The sequence below is a fragment of the Scyliorhinus canicula genome, chromosome 15 (assembly GCF_902713615.1).
Source record: "Scyliorhinus canicula chromosome 15, sScyCan1.1, whole genome shotgun sequence".
In the NCBI taxonomy this organism is placed as follows: Eukaryota; Metazoa; Chordata; class Chondrichthyes; order Carcharhiniformes; family Scyliorhinidae; genus Scyliorhinus; species Scyliorhinus canicula.
Window position 1 is genome coordinate 4,666,613 of NC_052160.1, and position 17,590 is coordinate 4,684,202.

At 41.2% G+C, this 17,590-nt stretch overlaps 1 protein-coding gene across 4 annotated transcripts in view; it reads left to right on the top strand.

The window, feature by feature from the left end:
- LOC119979124 (meiosis regulator and mRNA stability factor 1) overlaps positions 1–14,137 on the top strand; it is a 61,025-nt gene extending 46,888 nt beyond the window's left edge. For 3 of the 4 annotated variants that reach the window (XM_038821135.1, XM_038821134.1, XM_038821136.1), the window contains 8 exons: positions 535–737; positions 3,845–4,072; positions 4,167–4,397; positions 6,605–6,817; positions 8,332–8,392; positions 8,677–8,820; positions 10,031–10,201; positions 11,861–14,137. In XM_038821135.1, the coding sequence (XP_038677063.1) occupies positions 535–737; positions 3,845–4,072; positions 4,167–4,397; positions 6,605–6,817; positions 8,332–8,392; positions 8,677–8,820; positions 10,031–10,201; positions 11,861–12,102 (1,493 nt within the window). In that variant the 3' untranslated portion in view covers positions 12,103–14,137. The remainder of the gene's footprint in view (positions 1–534; positions 738–3,844; positions 4,073–4,166; positions 4,398–6,604; positions 6,818–8,331; positions 8,393–8,676; positions 8,821–10,030; positions 10,202–11,860) is intronic. The other variant, XM_038821137.1, reaches the window with a different exon arrangement.
- The last annotated feature ends 3,453 nt before the right edge of the window (positions 14,138–17,590 follow it).

Below are 17,590 nucleotides of genomic sequence, written 5' to 3' on the forward strand. Positions count from 1 at the left end.
CTAACCATCTAGCAATCTTCATTTTATCATGCCCACAAATGAACTAGTTCAATGAATTCAGTTTCGCATCTTGTTAAGGATTTGAATTTGCAACCTCGATTCCAAGTCCAGTGCCATAATTTCAGTTGCCATACAGCTACATAAACAGCTTCATAAATGGTATATAACGTTTAGAATGGAAATCTGAATGTATTGAGATGCCTGTAACAAGGCAGATTACAGCCTCAGACCACTAGATGGTGTCGAAAAGTGTTTGAAATTATCTTTTATTTCAAAATTTGTGTTTTGTACTATGGTATATACATATATACACACACATTGAAAAAATAAATTTAAAAATTTGCATTCATCAATTGACTGGGTTAAATCAAAGGTAGCTCATTATGTTTTTAGAACTGGTCCAGGTTGTACATCTTCTATTTGTAGTTTCACTTCAGTATGCTGTTGGTTTAATGTTGCTATTGAATAAAATTTAATGCTTTAGAAAACTGCAAACTGGTTCAATCTTTGATAAGTTATTGAATTTTATTCTAGAACGTACACCAGAAGAAATAGAGAGGACAAAGCAGTTTGCAAAAGAGGTTGTGGATTTACTGCGCCATCAGTCGCATTGCCGTATGCCCTTCAGTAGATTTATACCCGCATACCACCACCACTTTGGACGTCAGTGCAAGCTAACTTACTACGGATTTAACAAACTCATGGAATTGTTTGAAGCTATACCTGATGTGTTGCAGGTGAGTGCACGGGCATGTGAACTTGACAGCTAACTGCAGTAAGTCCGGAATATGCTGGCATTCAAACAGGACTTAAACAAGTTCTCGAAATGCAAACCATGCTCTGACATTGCAGTTAAATTAAAATGATGCCCATTCTTTTAAGTCACCCTGGCTTGTCATTTATGCATACTCAGTATCAGGAGCCTGAAGTTGTAATAATGATCCAATGAATTAGGAGCAAGATTGGGTCATTCACCTCCTTGAGCCTGCTCCACCATTCAATATGAGCATGGATTATTGTGACCTCAATTCCACATTCCCACCTACCCCCGATAACCTTTGACTCGCGATCGCCAAGAATCTATCTACGTCCGCCTTAACAAATATTCATTGACCCTTCCTCCACCCCTCCCTGGGGAAAAGTTCAAAAGATTCACCATGCTCTTGAGAGAGAATAAATGTCTCCTAATCTCCAAATTAAATGGGGCACCCTTTATTTTTAAAATCTGTCCCTAGTTCTAGTCTCCCACAAGGTCAAGCACCCACCTGATTGAGTCCCTTCAGGATCTCATATGCTTCAATATGGTCACCACTCATTATAATTTTTTTTTAATTGTTCTCTGTATGTAGGCCAGCATTTCTATTGTCTATCCCTAATTTCCCTCAAAGGTGGCGGTGAGCTGCCTTCTTCAGCAGCTGCAGTCCATATGGTGTAGGTGCACTCGCAGTGCTGTTTGGGAAGGAGTTTAGGATTTTGACACAGCGACAGTGAAGGAACGGCGATTTTGTTCCATGTCAGGATGGTGTGTGGCTTGGAGAGGAACTTGCAGGATGGTGGTGTTCCCATGCATCTGCTGCCCTTGTCCTTTTATGTGCCAGAGGTCACTGTTTGGAAGGTGTTGTTGAAGGAGCCTTGGTAAGTTGTTGCATTGCATCTTGTATATGCTGCATCCTGCTGCCAGTGTACGTTGGTGGTCGGGAGAGTGAATGTTTGTGGAAGGGATGCCAATCACGTGAGCTAATTTGTCCTGCATGGTGTTGATCTTTTGGAGTTCTACTCATCCAGGCAAATGGAAACTATTCCATTAGATTCCTGACATGTGCCTTGTAGCTGGTGGACAGGCTTTGGAGAGTTAGGAGGTGAGTTACTGTCTGCAGAATTCCCAGTCTCGGACTTGCTTTTATAACCACAGCATTTATGTGGCTGGATCAGTTTCTGGTCGCCCCAGGATGTTGATGGAGGGAGGATTAGTGATGGTAATGCTATAATGCTATATGGGAGCTGGTTGGATTCTCTCTTGTTGGAGGTGTCATTGCCAGACATTTGGGTGTTGTGAATATTGCTTCTCACTTATAAGACCAAGCCTATTATCCAGGTCATGCTGCATATATGCATGGACTGCTTCAGTATCTGAAGACACCCAAATGGTGCTGAACGTTGTGGAATCATCAGCGAATATCCTCAGTTCTGTCCTTGTGGAGGGAAGAAGCTGAAGATGGTTAAGCCTAGGACAATAGAATGAGTACAGATATTTTTTGACCAACCAGTAAAGTTTATAAGCTAAAAAAAATGGCCTTGTTTAAATTCATTTTCTCAAGAGCTGTGTCTGTAACTCTGAAATGGTCCACTTTGATTCAGGCCCATCTCTATTGATGTTTTCTTGAATTGGACATGCACATTCGGTATCCTGTGTCAAGAGGCTGCATTTGCTATACTATTTTCATGTGTTTATTAAATGATATACAAATATCGATGTAATTAAATGCTAAGATATGTGAATTTTACTGCATAATGGTGCTTTGGTTGGCTAATTTAATCTGGGCAGCACGGTAGCATTGTGGATAGCACAATTGCTTCACAGCTCCAGGGTCCCAGGTTCAATTCCGGCTTGGGTCACTGTCTGTGCGGAGTCTGCACATCCTCCCCGTGTGTGCGTGGGTTTCCTCCGGGTGCTCTGGTTTCCTCCCACAGTCCAAAGATGTGCAGGTTAGGTGGATTGGCCATGATAAACTGCCCTTCGTGTCCAAAATTGCCCTTAGTGTTGGGTGGGGTTACTGGGTTATGGGGATAGGGTGGAGGTGTGGGGTTGGGAAGGGTGCTCTTTCCAAGAGCCGATGCAGACTCAATGGGCCGAATGGCCTCCTGTACTGTAAATTCTATAATATCTGTAATAATAATTTAATGCTTTTCACACCCACATGCAGCTGTTTTTAGATGAGATTTCAGCCCTGTGTGTTCCTCTAACCATAATGGTGTGATGAATGTAGGAATTTCTTATATATGTTGTATTATGTGCATCTGGTGCAGTAATGATTTTTAAAATCCTGGATTAAAAGAAAGACACTGGCTGCAGAAAGTGCAATCATGGTATTGTGAAAGTTAGATCATTGTTATTTCAGGCCATGCTTATGTTTACAAAAATGATTTCCAGGGAGTAGATAATTAGTGACATTGTGTTTAAAACTTCAGCAAGTAGATCATAAAGATTTGAGTGGAATGGGGATGATGTAATGAATGGGAGGAACCAGGTCTCTAGCAGATAGTTGTTAGTATTGCTGGGAGCTGAAGAACAGTTTCTGCAGAAGGCTGTCAGAGATTAAGCATTAATCTGACAGGATCTCTCTCTTTCTCCACTCTCTCCAAGCAGTCTTTTAAAGGAATTCTTTATCCAGAGGTTGTCAAATAATCTTGTGTTTGCTAACTTATTGAAAAATGGGTTTTGACCTATGATGGGTTTTGCTTGATTGGAGATGAAGAAAGTAGCAGTTCGGAATTACAAGTGTTTCATTTTAGTGTTCAGCATTGTTTAATTGGTAATTGTAAGGTACATTTTTGTGCTGTTAAAGATAGTCTAATACTGTGTTAATAATAATGTTTGTTTAATATACCATATCCCTATTTATGTGTGGAATCGTTACTGGAGTGAAGTACTCTTTCCTCACAGTATTACAAATGATTAAAAAAAGGGATTGAGGCCCCTGTCAGTCCGGTCCGGCATCGTAATATCGATGATGTTCTAATCTGACGATAGCGAGCAGTTGAGTACCCGAGATTATACTTTCAGAAAGCGCACTGCATTTGTGAACTCTAAATATGTTAATTATGCAAATGATGTTGTCTACAGGTTCTGGAGTGTGGGGATGAAAAAATCCTTGTTTTAACAGAAAATGAGCAAATTAAAGCATTGACGGCCCAACTTGTTAAATTGCTCAGATCACAAAAGGACAATTGTATGACACTTTCGGATTTCCTCCTGGAGTATAACAATACTTATGGATATACTCTGCGCCTTCAAGACTATGACGTTAACACTGTGGCAGAGCTTATGCAGAAACTCTGCCATGTTGCAAAGGTATGTTATATGGTTACTTTAGTGACTTCCCCCGTTGAGATTTTTATTTGAGCATCTCCTAATTAAGTATAACTTTTCTTCCCTCAACCAAAAGATTGCCAGCACACCAGCAGGAAAGCAGCTCCAGCTGATAAACAGGAAGTCCCTCCGCACTCTAACTGCTCAACTTCTAGTGCTGTTGATGTCTCTGGATGATGTCTCACCCCTCAAAGTCGACGATCTTAAGAAACATTTTGATGCTTCATACGGAAATCCTCTTGTCCCATCTGAATATGGTTTCATGTCTTTGTCAGAATTGTTGAAGAGTTTGCCGTACCTGGTTGAGGTACGAATTCTGAAATTCTCTAAGCTTTGTTATAGGATTATTTCTGGCACTGTATAAAAGCATCTTTTATTTCATATCACAATAGAGCAAATAGAAATTGCTGCATATTCACCTCCTGACCCTGTCCTTAAGATGTTCACTTCCTATGTGTCTGTGGAGTTTGCACATTCACCCATGCCTGCGTGGGTTTCCTCTGGGTGCTCCGGTTTCCTCCCACAGTCCAAAGATGTGCAGGTTAGGTGGATTGACCATGCTAAATTGCCCTTAGTGTCCAAAAAGGTTAGGTTGGGTTATGGGGATGGGCTGAAGGTTTGGGCTTAAGTGGGATGCTCTTGCCAAGGGCTGGTGCAGACTCGATGGGCCGAATGGCCTCCTTCTACACTGTAGATTTTATACTCCTATCTGCTCCATGACTAAATTGAAGAACAGATGTGTCCTTTCCTGAGGTTTCTGATGAGAATAACCTTGACCCATCTGAAAATGTTTGACTTGAGTTAGTTTTCTTCGGTATCCTAAGGATATACAACCGGGCTGGGGGGGGGGGGGGGGGGGGGGGGGGGCTTTGCCTTGGGTGAGGGGGGCAGAGGACACTTCCTATCTAAATCGCATTGGACATATGAATAGTACAATTTCTGTTTTCCTTTGCATGGTTATGTATTAAAGGTTCATCGCCTCAACGATACTGTTTCTGTTTCAGTTTGCACAAGTGAGAGAACAATAGACCTGCAAATTCCTCCAGCATTGGACTGTCAGGATGTGCCAGACTGGTGCTGATGTTAATTATGTACCCTTCATCTACACAAAGCTGGCTTCTTTAGGTTGCCAAAGTTTTAGTGATGTGACCAAGTCTGGGAAATCCTGATCAAAGTGCTTGTTTACACAGTGCCTTGTTTTGAAGAGGATATTCCAAATCACATTGCTATTCCTCTTAAGAACATAAGAACTAGGAGCAGGAGTAGGCCATCTGGCCCCTCGAGCCTGCTCTGCCATTCAATGAGATCATGGCTGATCTTTTGTGGACTCAGGTCCACTTTCCGGCCCGAACACCATAACCCTTAATCCCTTTTATTCTTCAAAAAACTATCTATCTTTACCTTAAAAACATGTAATGAAGGAGCCTCAACTGCTTCACTGGGCAAGGAATTCCATAGATTCACAACCCTTTGGGTGAAGAAGTTTCTCCTAAACTCAGTCCTAAATCTACTTCCCCTTATTTTGAGGCTATGTCCCCTAGTTCTGCTTTCACCCGCCAGTGGAAACAACCTGCCCGCATCTATCTATCCTATCTATTCCCTTCATAATTTAAAATGTTTCTATAAGATCCCCCCTCATCCTTCTAAATTCCAACGAGTACAGTCCCAGTCTACTCAACCTCTCCTCATAATCCAACCCCTTCAGCTCTGGGATTAACCTAGTGAATCTCCTCTGCACACCCTCCAGTGCCAGTACGTCCTTTCTCAAGTAAGGAGACCAAAACTGAACACAATACTCCAGGTGTGGCCTCACTAACACCTTATACAATTGCAGCATAACCTCCCTAGTCTTAAATTCCATCCCTCTAGCAATGAAGGACAAAATTCCATTTGCTTTCTTAATCACCTGTTGCACCTGTAAACCAACCTTGTGTGACTCATGCACTAGCACACCCAGGTCTTCTCTGCACAGCGGCATGCTTTAATATTTTATCGTTTAAATAATAATCCCGTTTGCTGTTATTCCTACCAAAATGGATAACCTCACATTTGTCAACATTGTATTCCATCTGCCAGACCCGAGCCCATTCACTTAACCTATCCAAATCCCTCTGCAGACTTCTAGTATCCTCTGCACTTTTCGCTTTACCACTCATCTTAGTGTCATCTGCAGTGTCATCTCCCAGTTTGAGTAATTACATTGGCTTTGTATGGAATGTGCTATCATTTTGTATCATGTAGTGCAATAAACATCTTCCTTTCTACAATGTGAGCTGGAATTAAATCTTCACTGAATTTAAAAAGTAAAGTTCATAACCCTAACATTGGAGTCTACCTCAAGGATATAGCATTTAAAGAGGGCTGTAAAAAAATTTTTAAAAAGATTAATTTCATGGTTGTTGACATGTGTAGTTTGTCCCGTTTTCTTAGTAGTGTTGCAGCAATGTAAACAGGATTTGGATGGGGAGTAACGCTGGTTATTGAACATTACATTTTTTGGTTTATTTGTGACAGATAGTCACTGAGGACACAGGAGAAGAATTTGTGAAACTTACCAAGGTATACCAGTTTGCTAAAAATGTGCGAGCCTTGCTACACACCTACCACTACCAGCAGATTTTCCTGGCAGAATTTCCCTCTACTTACCACAAGTACACAGGTGAAGTACTACAGCCTAAAGTATATGGGTATGCAAGCATAGAGGATCTCCTTATTGCTATACCACAGGTAAGTGTGCCCATTGATTGCAAGTTATCTGTTGCTCTTAAACTGTGAAATAGTCTTTTTGTTTAACCCTTTCCAGAGACCTGCTGCACGTTAGTCTCCTGAGGACTGCTGGTTGTTTTTGGCACACTGTGATTGTGGGACAAGTTGCAGTGATAAATGCCCCATTATTTTTAAATGAACCCGAAAATACAAAAAGTTTAAATTCAATCCCTTCCCCTAACTTCATTGAAGCCTACTTGTGACAATAGGCGATTATTATTATTATTCTCTTTCCTCCCACGCCCCCCTTTCGAATGCTCAACATTATCCTTCTTACTGTTCTGTCTGTCTCTAGTGAGACTAGGTCTTGGGGATGGGAATTCATTTTTAAAATATATGTATTGGCTATTTTAGCCAGTTAGTAGAAGGTTCCATCAAAACTGGAAAGTGCTGTGTTAACTGAACTAAATAGCATATGACAGATCAAATCTAACTGTGCCGCTGTGAGGGTTAATGGTGATCATTATATTCATCAGCTGTCTGCCAATCATCAAGATCCATTTAAATCTGCAACATTGTAATAGCCTGTTCAGGAGATTTTTTTTTTTATACATTGGTAAAACAGGATGTGCAGGGGTCTAAATGCAGCCACAGATGTGCAGTTAAATGTGAAAATCCAAGAGTAAAATCGGTGCTACGCTGCCCCACACAGATTGTGCTGTTGCAGTCTTCACTGATATACACTCATGGGGCAAATTATGGTAAATTGTCCCCTATTCTTGCTATACATGGCTGAAAAGGCCGGGGCATGTTCAGTAACTTAAGCTTTTAATGGCAAAGTAATTGATGGTTCCTGCGGAACAGCCCCTCTAGCCTTGACACATTAATGTGACTGGTCTCAGATTTGTATTTCACTGTAGTTTTCTTAGTTTGCTCTTATGTATTTTCCAATCCTTCCTGTATAATGTTTTGAATGTAGTTTCTATTTAGTTTTTCTCAAGACACGAGTCAGTAGAGGGTGCTGCCAGATGAGAAGTGCACTAAACCTATAGGCGAGTGTACATGAGGTGAATGGCAAGAGCCACTCCTTCATCACTCGGCCCCAATATGTGGGCCATTATGGAATGGCTGATACTATAACTCATTCTGAAGCCACGCTGGTTGTAATTTTTGTGGGTTACAATGCACTCCCCTGGGCATGGATTCAAAAGTTGCTTATTTAATGGAATGAAAGCCCCCTGCCTCACTGTGAAGTAACCTTTGTGCAGTTTTTAAACTGAATTTTGTCCCTGGCGACCAGCTCCATTTTGAGCCGGAGATCTAATAACTTTGAGCAGATAGCTCTTGCAAATTCTGCCACTTAGTCCTTTAGATCTTGGCCAAGAGTGACACTACACAAAAGAACATAAACACAATGCTGACCAATATAAGACATGAAATGTCAGCCAGCATTTCAAGGAACACCTTTTTTAGATAATATTTCCGTACAATATCGGAGGAGTTTTATCTTAACAATATTTTCTTATTTTTAACAGGTCATCTGGATAAAAGGACATGGACACAAAAGAATAGTAGTTTTAAAAAATGATATGAAAGGTAGAGTTTATTTTAAATTTAACAAGGTTTCTGCTTTTTAAGTCATGTTTTTTCCATTTTTGTTTTACGGTAATTGTTGAAAGGAAAGTGTGGAGAAACATTTTAAAGCTGCTCTGCTTGAAAATTACTAACTCTGGAGACCAGGAAAGCAAAATCAAGTGTTTAATAAATGCTATTGCTGTGCATTTAAATAGTCCTTCTGACTGTGAATTAATTTTTCGGGTGTTTTTTTAACCGTGCTTTCATGATCTTATTTTTCTTCTTCTTCCCTTTGTCCCTGGCAGTTCGTAATAGCTCTACTTGCTGTTCCCCTGCGTTTTTGGTTGAAGAATATGAACAGACACCAGAAGACCCAAAGCGACCAGTAACCTTGGCTGTAAACAACTCCAATGACAACGAGACACAGGAGTTTGAAACTGCCAGCCCCTGTAAGTGTAATAGATTTCATAGTCAACGTGTTGCAACAATTGGTTGCCCTTCTAGCTCAGGAACCCCATATACCGTCACCGCCAACTCTTTCTCCATTGTGACCCCTCATTGTCACTGGCTCAGCAACTTAAAACAGAATTCTGAGAGCAAATTCGCCAGGTAGCCTGGATCAGAGCAGTCTGGACAGAGTAGAGAAACTGTTCCCGCTCAGGATCTGGAATAATAAATTAATTAATAAAAGTGACAATAGAAAAAGCTTTTTCACGCAATGGGTAGTAAAGTGTGGAATGCACCACGCATTCGTGGTGGCGGCAGGTTAAATCAAATGGAATTAGGCTGTTTTGTGAAAAGGAAGAATGGGGGACTGTTACAGGAAGAAAGCGGAAGAATGACACTAGGTGAATTGGTCACTTGATGAGCTGGGTACAGACACGATGGGTCAGGTGGCCTCTTGTGCTATAACAGTTGTTATGAATTCTGGAGTGGTTCCAAGATTGATGCCTGTTAGCGCATCTTGGAGCAGGTAATAAATGCCAGTCTTTCCAATATCATCCACATCCCGAAAGTAAATACTCTTTTAAAACTGGAAGTAAGTCTCATAAACATGCAAAAGAAAATTTTTTAGTCCTGTGAGTTCTCCTAGCACTGGTATAGGTGCAATCCCACAATAGCTATTATTTGAGAACTAGGTGATGCTTACGAAGAGCACTAGTTCTACTACACAAAGTGCTGGCCAAGTTGCTCCATGATGACCAGAGTTGCTGTTGGAAATCTGTGGAGCAACTTAGATATTGGAAATATGCAACCCTCTCTCCAAGTAGCAGAATGTAGGGCTTTGGTAACTGAAATTGTAACGGCGGGTATATTCTTTGGGATCATAGTGCCAAAGGCAAATCTCAAGAAGCTACTAGATGCACCCGAATCCTGCAAAGTCCCCAAATCATCACATGTTCAACGAAGCAGTGACTGAAAAATGTCTGTTAAAACCATAAATGTTTGTTGTACTCAGTTTTATGATATACAGTGGTATTTTGTTGCTATTTAAACTCGTAACATGTAATACAGATATGAAGCTTTCAAATGGACCCTTTGTTCCAAAATTCAGGTGTTGTATGAGGTTTTTATGGGAAGCTATTGCATGATGGGGTGTTGACTGTTAAATATGTTCAGTAATGTGCACAACCTGTAATACGTATCACTTTTTCATAGGTTCAAACCAGCCTGAACAAGAACTTCTCTGCCTTAGTAACCAATCTCCCGTTGACTTGCTGTGTGGACCCGTCCCATCATGCTTGCCGTCCCCTCAGCTCAGACCAGACCCGGTTATTCTTGAAAAGGCTGATCTTATTCAGTTTGAGGAACAGTCACCTAATGTTGCAGGTTGAGAGCAAACCTTTGTCTTTCCTTTATTTAAAAAAAATTTGAGTACCCAATTATTTTTTTCCCCAATTAAGGGGCAATTTAGCGTGGCCAATCCACCTAACCTGCTTATCGTTGTGTTGTGGAGTGAGACCCATGCAGACATGGGGAGAATGTGCAAACTCCACACGGACAGTGATCCGGGGCCGGCATCAAACCCGGGTCCTTGTCATTCCTTTTTAAGATGCTGTCAAAGTTTCTCCAGACAATGGATTAAATCTCTGCAAAGCAAAGTATTAAGTATGCATTAAAATCCTTCACAAACTGATAAGTAGTAAAAGACTATTTAATGTTAGATAATATTACAACCGATTTGTTCACAGCAATGATCCGCAAAATAGCAATGAGATTTGACCGGGTAATCTGCTGTTGATTGAGGGATAAATATTGGCCAGGACGCCTCCTCTTTAGAGTAGTAGCACGGGATCTTTTCTGCTAACCGTGGGAAGGCAAGGCCTTGGTTTAACGTCTCAGCCAAAAGACAGCACGTCAAACAAAGCAGCACTCCCTCCGTACTGCTGCATCAGAGAGTATCGGTCTAGATTTTGTGCTCAAAGCTCTGGGATGCGACTTCAGTTTGGACAGAAAAGACTTTGCATCACCTTACTCATTGCTGTTATCTACCTCTGTCTTTCCTTCTCAATCTGACCCTCTCACATTATCTCCAACTCTTTGTATAAATTCCATGCTTGTAGAATAATCCCTTCAAAAAACTTGTCTTGACACTCAGTGGATTCTAATTTGCTAGTTAGTTATTCTGATTTCCCAGATCTAGCCCATTGGCTCTGCTCAGGAAAGGGACGTATGGGCTGAGTAGCACATAATACCAGCAATTAGTTTTGCAATGGGGTGGTTGGAAGATTTGGTTTGATGAAGCAGAATAATGAAGCGATGACCTCAGCAGTGTTGGATAGACTACAGTAGTGCTGTCTTAGATACAGGCATTTTGCCATATGGATTTGAGCTAATCACAGGGAATTATAACTAGCTGTTACCCAAGCTCTCAATTGAGTTATTTGTCTGAAAGTGACCATGGGACAAAATTGGTTTTACATTTTTACACACTTAAATTTTGCGTAGTTTGCAGCACTTAAAATACCAATAACAATCACCTGGAGAGGAGGTAGGGGGAGGCGGTGATGTGGTGGTAATGTCATTGGACAAATAATCCACAGGCCCAGGCTAATGCTCTGGACACTGATGTAGATCCCACCGCAACAGGTGGTGGAATTTAAATTGATTAGTTTCAATCACGATAACCATAAAACTATCATCTACCGACTACCTTAAAGTTCTTTAGGGAAGAAAATCTGCCTTCCTCATTCTTGCCTGCCCTCTAAAAGTGGCCGAACAAGGCACTTTGTTCAAGGGCAATTAGGGATGGGCAATAAATGCTGTTCCTACCAGTGATGTCCAAATCCCATGAAAAAATAAATTAAGCTGTTGGCTAGTTATAAAAGCAGCTGGTCAGTTGCTGAGAGATGTTTTTAAATGTAAGACTCAAACTATCTAGCTAATTGGCATCTGAAGTTTTAATGCCAAGGAGTAGAATGCAACTTTTAACATTGAATCGTCAAGTTTTCAAAATGGTGTTGTAATGCTGTACAACTTTCTAAACAGACATGTTGATCTTGACAGAGGAGGAGAAAACTGTCCTTCCTGCAGCTATGACCGAAGAGGCTTTTACCAGCGGCAGTATTACCAACCAGATTAAGGAAAATATTGCGACTGTGTGTCAACCTGAGGATGTACACGAAACCAGGCCACTGCACGTGGACGTGACTGACAGTCCTATCAAGAAGCCCAGAAGTAAAGTGAAGTTGGCAGCAAATTTCTCACTGGCATCCCCCATTAATCTTTAAATTAATTTAAGAAAAAGCTTTGTATACTTATGATTTTTACTAAAAGCACTAAAATAGATTCCAAAGTGCGAAATCCAAAGAATTAAACACCTTTTTATCTCCACCTTCTACTTCTGTATTTAAAATATTTAAGAAAAGCCACAACGTTTAGGAAGAGAACAGAGTCTGTATCTGGAGCTAATTTGCTGTAGTCCATGGTCTTTCCTGGCTGCAATTAAGATTCCAAGATTTGTGTGTAGGTTGTTATAATTTAAAAGTTTGTAATGTTTGATCAAGGTTTTTGTTTTTTAAGAAAGTCAGAGCCGTGTCGTCTTGCACCAAAAGCCTATTCATGTTATCTCTCCCAATTTCTAAGGTTTCTCAGTAAAATGCATGTCTCAAAATCTGATAGTTGAGGTTTTCTGATCCTACAGACCAGCAGTAAAGTAAGTCTTGTATAATCTAACTGTACAAGTGTAGTTGAAATGTTTAGAATGTCACTTGAATGGCTTGTAATTAGAATCCAATCTTTGGTTTTGTTCACCTCTCTATAGAAAGAACAGATTGCATTCCATGGTTGTGTTGTTTATAATGTCCTGTAGTTGAAGAGTGGAACTAAAGAACCTCCCTAATAATGCAAATTCTGTTGGGATGTGATGGCTTCCCAGAAGGTTTATGTTGAGTTTTTACTGCAAGTTGGTTTAATCAGTTATCTGTAATCTCGTCTTCATGAATTACATCTAGAAATTGAATTGACCATTTGCCTTAGCAATCTGCTATACTTATGGTGCACCTCCAGTCTAATGTGAGAGGCACTAGTGTAGAATTGGGAGTTCATTGTGAAATATGCATGTATTGCATAAATCACAGGTCATGGGTCAGATGAGGAAAACGGTTTAAAAGCTTATCATTTCCACTTGACAGTTGATGGAGCTGAATTTCCTCTTGAAAGAGTGGAAATGTCAAGGTTTTGTTGTTGAACCTTTTTTTTAAAAAGCCATGTTTCATTGGGGAGCTGTGTACATAAAGCTAACAGTTGCAGAAGGTTGGCGTTTTAATGTGAACTGCTTTTATTCCATTGTGTTCTGAGTGGTTACTATTGGGAAGTTTTAAGTATCAGAGTTGGTGACTCGTGCCAGTGTGACGACCTTGGACAAGGTTAGAAGGATTTAATACTGTGTGGCAGGAGGTCCACTAGGGCCTTCTGGGCAGAACCTGGCTTTTACAATGGGTTGTATTTGCCAGAATGCACACTTTCTAGATTACAATAACCTATTTTTGGAAAACAGAATTCTCCACTGGTGCCGGAGATTGAGTTTGTTAGTAAAATGTGCAATTGCTGAAACTATCTTTCTCTGCAAACTTGCATTTGTGACCATGCAGGTTTATAATGTGCATAAATATTGAAATATTAGCTTCAGAAATATTAGAAAGTAGCAAAACTGGGATAAATTGAACAATTGTGTGGGAAAATCTGTTCCAAGTTAAAACTGGAACTGCAATGTTGAAGATTTTGACAAGGTGTTTAATGTCTGTACATTAGTACACAGAAAGGTTTTTTAAAAAAATCTTATTAAATGGTGGCAGTTTAGATGCTAAAGAAGTTAATGTGCAGTAACTATTGGCAAACACCTTTTTAATAGCTCCTGCTTGGAACATCAGCAAAGAGGAACAGAAATATTCTTGATTTATTACAAGCCAATCAAGTCACTCATAGTAGGTTTCTGGTTTTGTGATGTCTAAAACCCACAGTATGTTATAACTTGTTCTGAAATGGTGGCTTATATATGCAGATCTGCATAAATTTGTGTTGGTAATCTCTAGGCTGATATAAGTAACAGACCTCGTACAACTGATGTAAACTGGTAGAGATGCGTTTGTTTGAGGAACATTATTATGTTGACTTGTGTGTTGAATATATCTGAAAATATGACGAGGGCTCCTGCTTTGTTTCCTGTCGATGGATTTTCAACAAGAAAAATGGCTTATCAAATGCTGGCTGCTTTGTTTGGGACCAAATTTATTTTGCCATGAATAAAATTTTACAGCAAGCATATTTCTGTTGTCATTTTTGGTTTAAATTTGCACATTACTCGGGGGCGGGTAGATGAGACACGATTGGCTGGAATCTCTGGAGATTGTAGGAAGGCCACTTGGTAGCTCTCATTTTCTCCGTTTACAAAGTTCTAATTTTCTCCGTTTACAATGCATTCTGTATTTTAAACTGTTCATACACACTACAGACACTTGTACCCTTGTACTGGGCACCATGCTGGAGTACCAGAATTGTTTGGTGACGAGTCTGTTTATGGACAACTGTTAAATGAGGTGAAGGGCAGAGCAAATTCCAGGCCCCTTTTTGTTGAAAGAATGGATATTGCACTTAAACTTGCAGAAATGATGGGTGTGTAGGGAAGACTAGAGAATGGATAGTTGCAGTAAGCAGCGTTCCAAGTCATTGGTATATGCTTGTATTGAATTTCAATGAAGGGAGGAACAGGGGGGCTTCTTAACTAGCAGCTCCTGTTCGCTCCTCTGATTTACTGAATACGTTTACGTATCTATTTGTTTTTTTTTACATATCTGCATTTAATTTCGGATTCACCTTTGCATTGCAAAGTTATGTAAACGTCCTGAACTGCGTGCATGTCATGGAACACCACTTCAAACGTGGCAATGGAACAGAAACACTTTTTAATTTGCACTAAATACAGAAGATGCACCTAAAGATCTCAATCTGAATATGTTTAAAATGTTTTCAAATTTTAAAACGTTTTGAGTGGTAGTGGAAACTTCAGAGACTGCAAAAACACAAAGCATTATTCTCACCAGCTGCCACTAAAGAAAGTTCTAAGCATCTCGTTCCAATCTCAGTTGAGACGATTTACAGCCATATCTGTAGTCAGTGGCAGTATGAATATTGCATCGTTTTCGTAGATGTTCGTATTATTATAAAGTTCCCTCTGCAAAATGCACAGCTTTCGTTAACTTGATCACTGGGGCCAGTAGGATCTTATTGATATCATTTTTTTTTTAAATCTTAGAACTAATATATGCATTTAAATCTGGTAAACTGGGGCTTGTTTAGCACAGGGCTAAATCGCTGGCTTTTAAGGCAGGCCAGCAGCATGGTTCAATTCCCGTACCAGCCTCCCCGAACAGGCGCCGGAATGTGGCAACTAGGGGCTTTTCACAGTATCTTCATTTGAACCTACATGTGACGAGCGATTTCCATTTTCATTCATTTCCAATCCGGGTCTCTTTAGAGTCATTAATCAGGTTGAATGAGAAGTAAACTTGTCAGTAAGTTGAATAAATGCCTTCTCTTTCAGTGAGTTACTCTCTGAGAGTAACTTGGCTCAATGTCAGTAAATACAGGAGCTCCCACATGCTGCAGCTGTGACACATCACCTATCCTGACATCCTTTAATGTGTTCTAATTCATTAACCGTTTATTAATTATTTTATTCAATTATATATTTTACTTTTATTATACATGAAATGAAAATTGCTTATTGTCACAGGTAGGCTTCTAATGAAGTTACTGTGAAAAACCCCTAGTTGCCACATTCTTGCCCCTGTTCGGGGAGGCTGGTACGGGAATTGAACCGTGCTGCTGGCCTGCCTTGGTCTGCTTTAAAAGCCAGCTATTTTGAACCTTTAACAAAGAAAATTACAGCACAGCAACAGGCCCTTCGGCCCTCCCAGCCTGCGCCGATCCAGATCCTTTATCTAAACCTGTCGCCTATTTTCCAAGTATCTATTTCCCTCTGTTCCCCGCCCGTTCATATATCTGTCCAGATGCATCTTAAATGATGCTATCGTGTCCGCCTCTACCACCTCCGCTGGCAAAGCGTTCCAGGCACCCACCACCTTCTGCGTTTTAAAAAAAAAAACTTTCCACGCCCATCTCCCTTAAACTTTCCCCCTCTCACCTTGAAATCATGATGACCCCTTGTAATTGACACCCCCACTCTTGGAAAAAGCTTGTTGCTATCCACCTTGTCCATACCTCTCTTGGGAATAGAATGAACCGTAATCACTCACCAAGTAACAAGCTTCTTCTCCAGTAGCAGAGGAAGACCACTTCCTGAAAGTTAGAAAACAAAAGAGCACCTCTTTCCTCCAACTCCCTTAATTACCCAACTCCCAGCATTCTAAGTTGCACTTAAGTGCCAAGCCACACTAGGTTAGCTGGCTCTATTTGCTGCTAAGATGGAGGTTAGCGGAGTCCGTTGCACACTAACCAGTTTGAGCTAAGCTGTTCCAGTGGAGACTTGGTTAAAACCTTCTGTGAACTTTAGAACTTTCTATGTTTTAACTGCAAACAAAATTTGATTTCTCCAGAAGATTTAAGTTAAAGACTTCCCCCGTTTCCACGGTCATTGCTTCCGAGTGGTTACTTGCCTGAGACGTTACACTGGTGATGAGAAGGTGGAGCTGCAGTAGGCTGACCAGGCCGGACAGCAACATTTTCCTGCCGAGGGACATTGTGTTTCCCGCACACCAGAGATTCCTGGCGCATGGGATGAGCGCGCCAGAACCAGAGGGAGTCAACAGGACAGACGGCAGTGAAACATTACGCCCCCCGATGACCGTCCCAGAGGGTGGACGCCCTTCATCAATGACAAGCCAGAGAAGGCTCACTGCCTTTACGGCATTTCGGCACCAAGGGTGGTGCCTATCCAAGTTACGGTCCAGGTCAATGTTTTCCCAATACGGATGGAGCTTGATAACGGAGCCGCAGTTTCTGTGATCAGACGTATGACCATATTCGCACAGGAATATGGGTCTTGGTGATAAGAGATAGCGATATCCGGCTGGCAACATACACCATAGAGCCTCGGAGATCTCAGGCACCTCAGAGTTCCCGGTGAAATATGGGGCTCAGTCGGCAAACTTGCCACTGCTGGGTTAAGCCCACATTTGCTGGGGTGTGACTGGCTGAAAAGTCTCCGGGTGTTATTGGCAGCAAGTATGCCAGATGTACCCTGACGAGCTGGACGTGGTATTCGCATGTTTCCTGTGGGTTTTCCAGATGGTCTTGGCACCAACCGGGGGGGGGCCTTCAGCAAGATATCATGGACCCAGAAACCCAACCATGCTATATTCATGCCCGCCCCATTCCCTCTGCTTTAAAACCCAAAGTCGATGCAGTACTGGAGCTTTTTGGAGAAGTTGGGAATCATCCGCCCAGTGTAATTTGTGGATTGGGCTGTGCCGGACATGCCAGTTATGAAACTTTTTTTTAAAATAAATTTAGAGTACCCAATTCATTTTTCCAATTAAGGGGCAATTTAGCATGGCCAATCCACCTAGCCCACACATCTTTGGGTTGTGGGGGCGAAACCCACGCAAACACGGGGAGAATGTGCCAAACACGGGGAGAATGTGCCAAACACGGGGAGAATGTGCGCCAGTTATGAAACTTGACTGTTACATCTGCCTCTGCTGGGAGCGTCAACTGAGCGTCCGTTTGGATCGTTAACCCAGTGCCAAAGATTGAGAA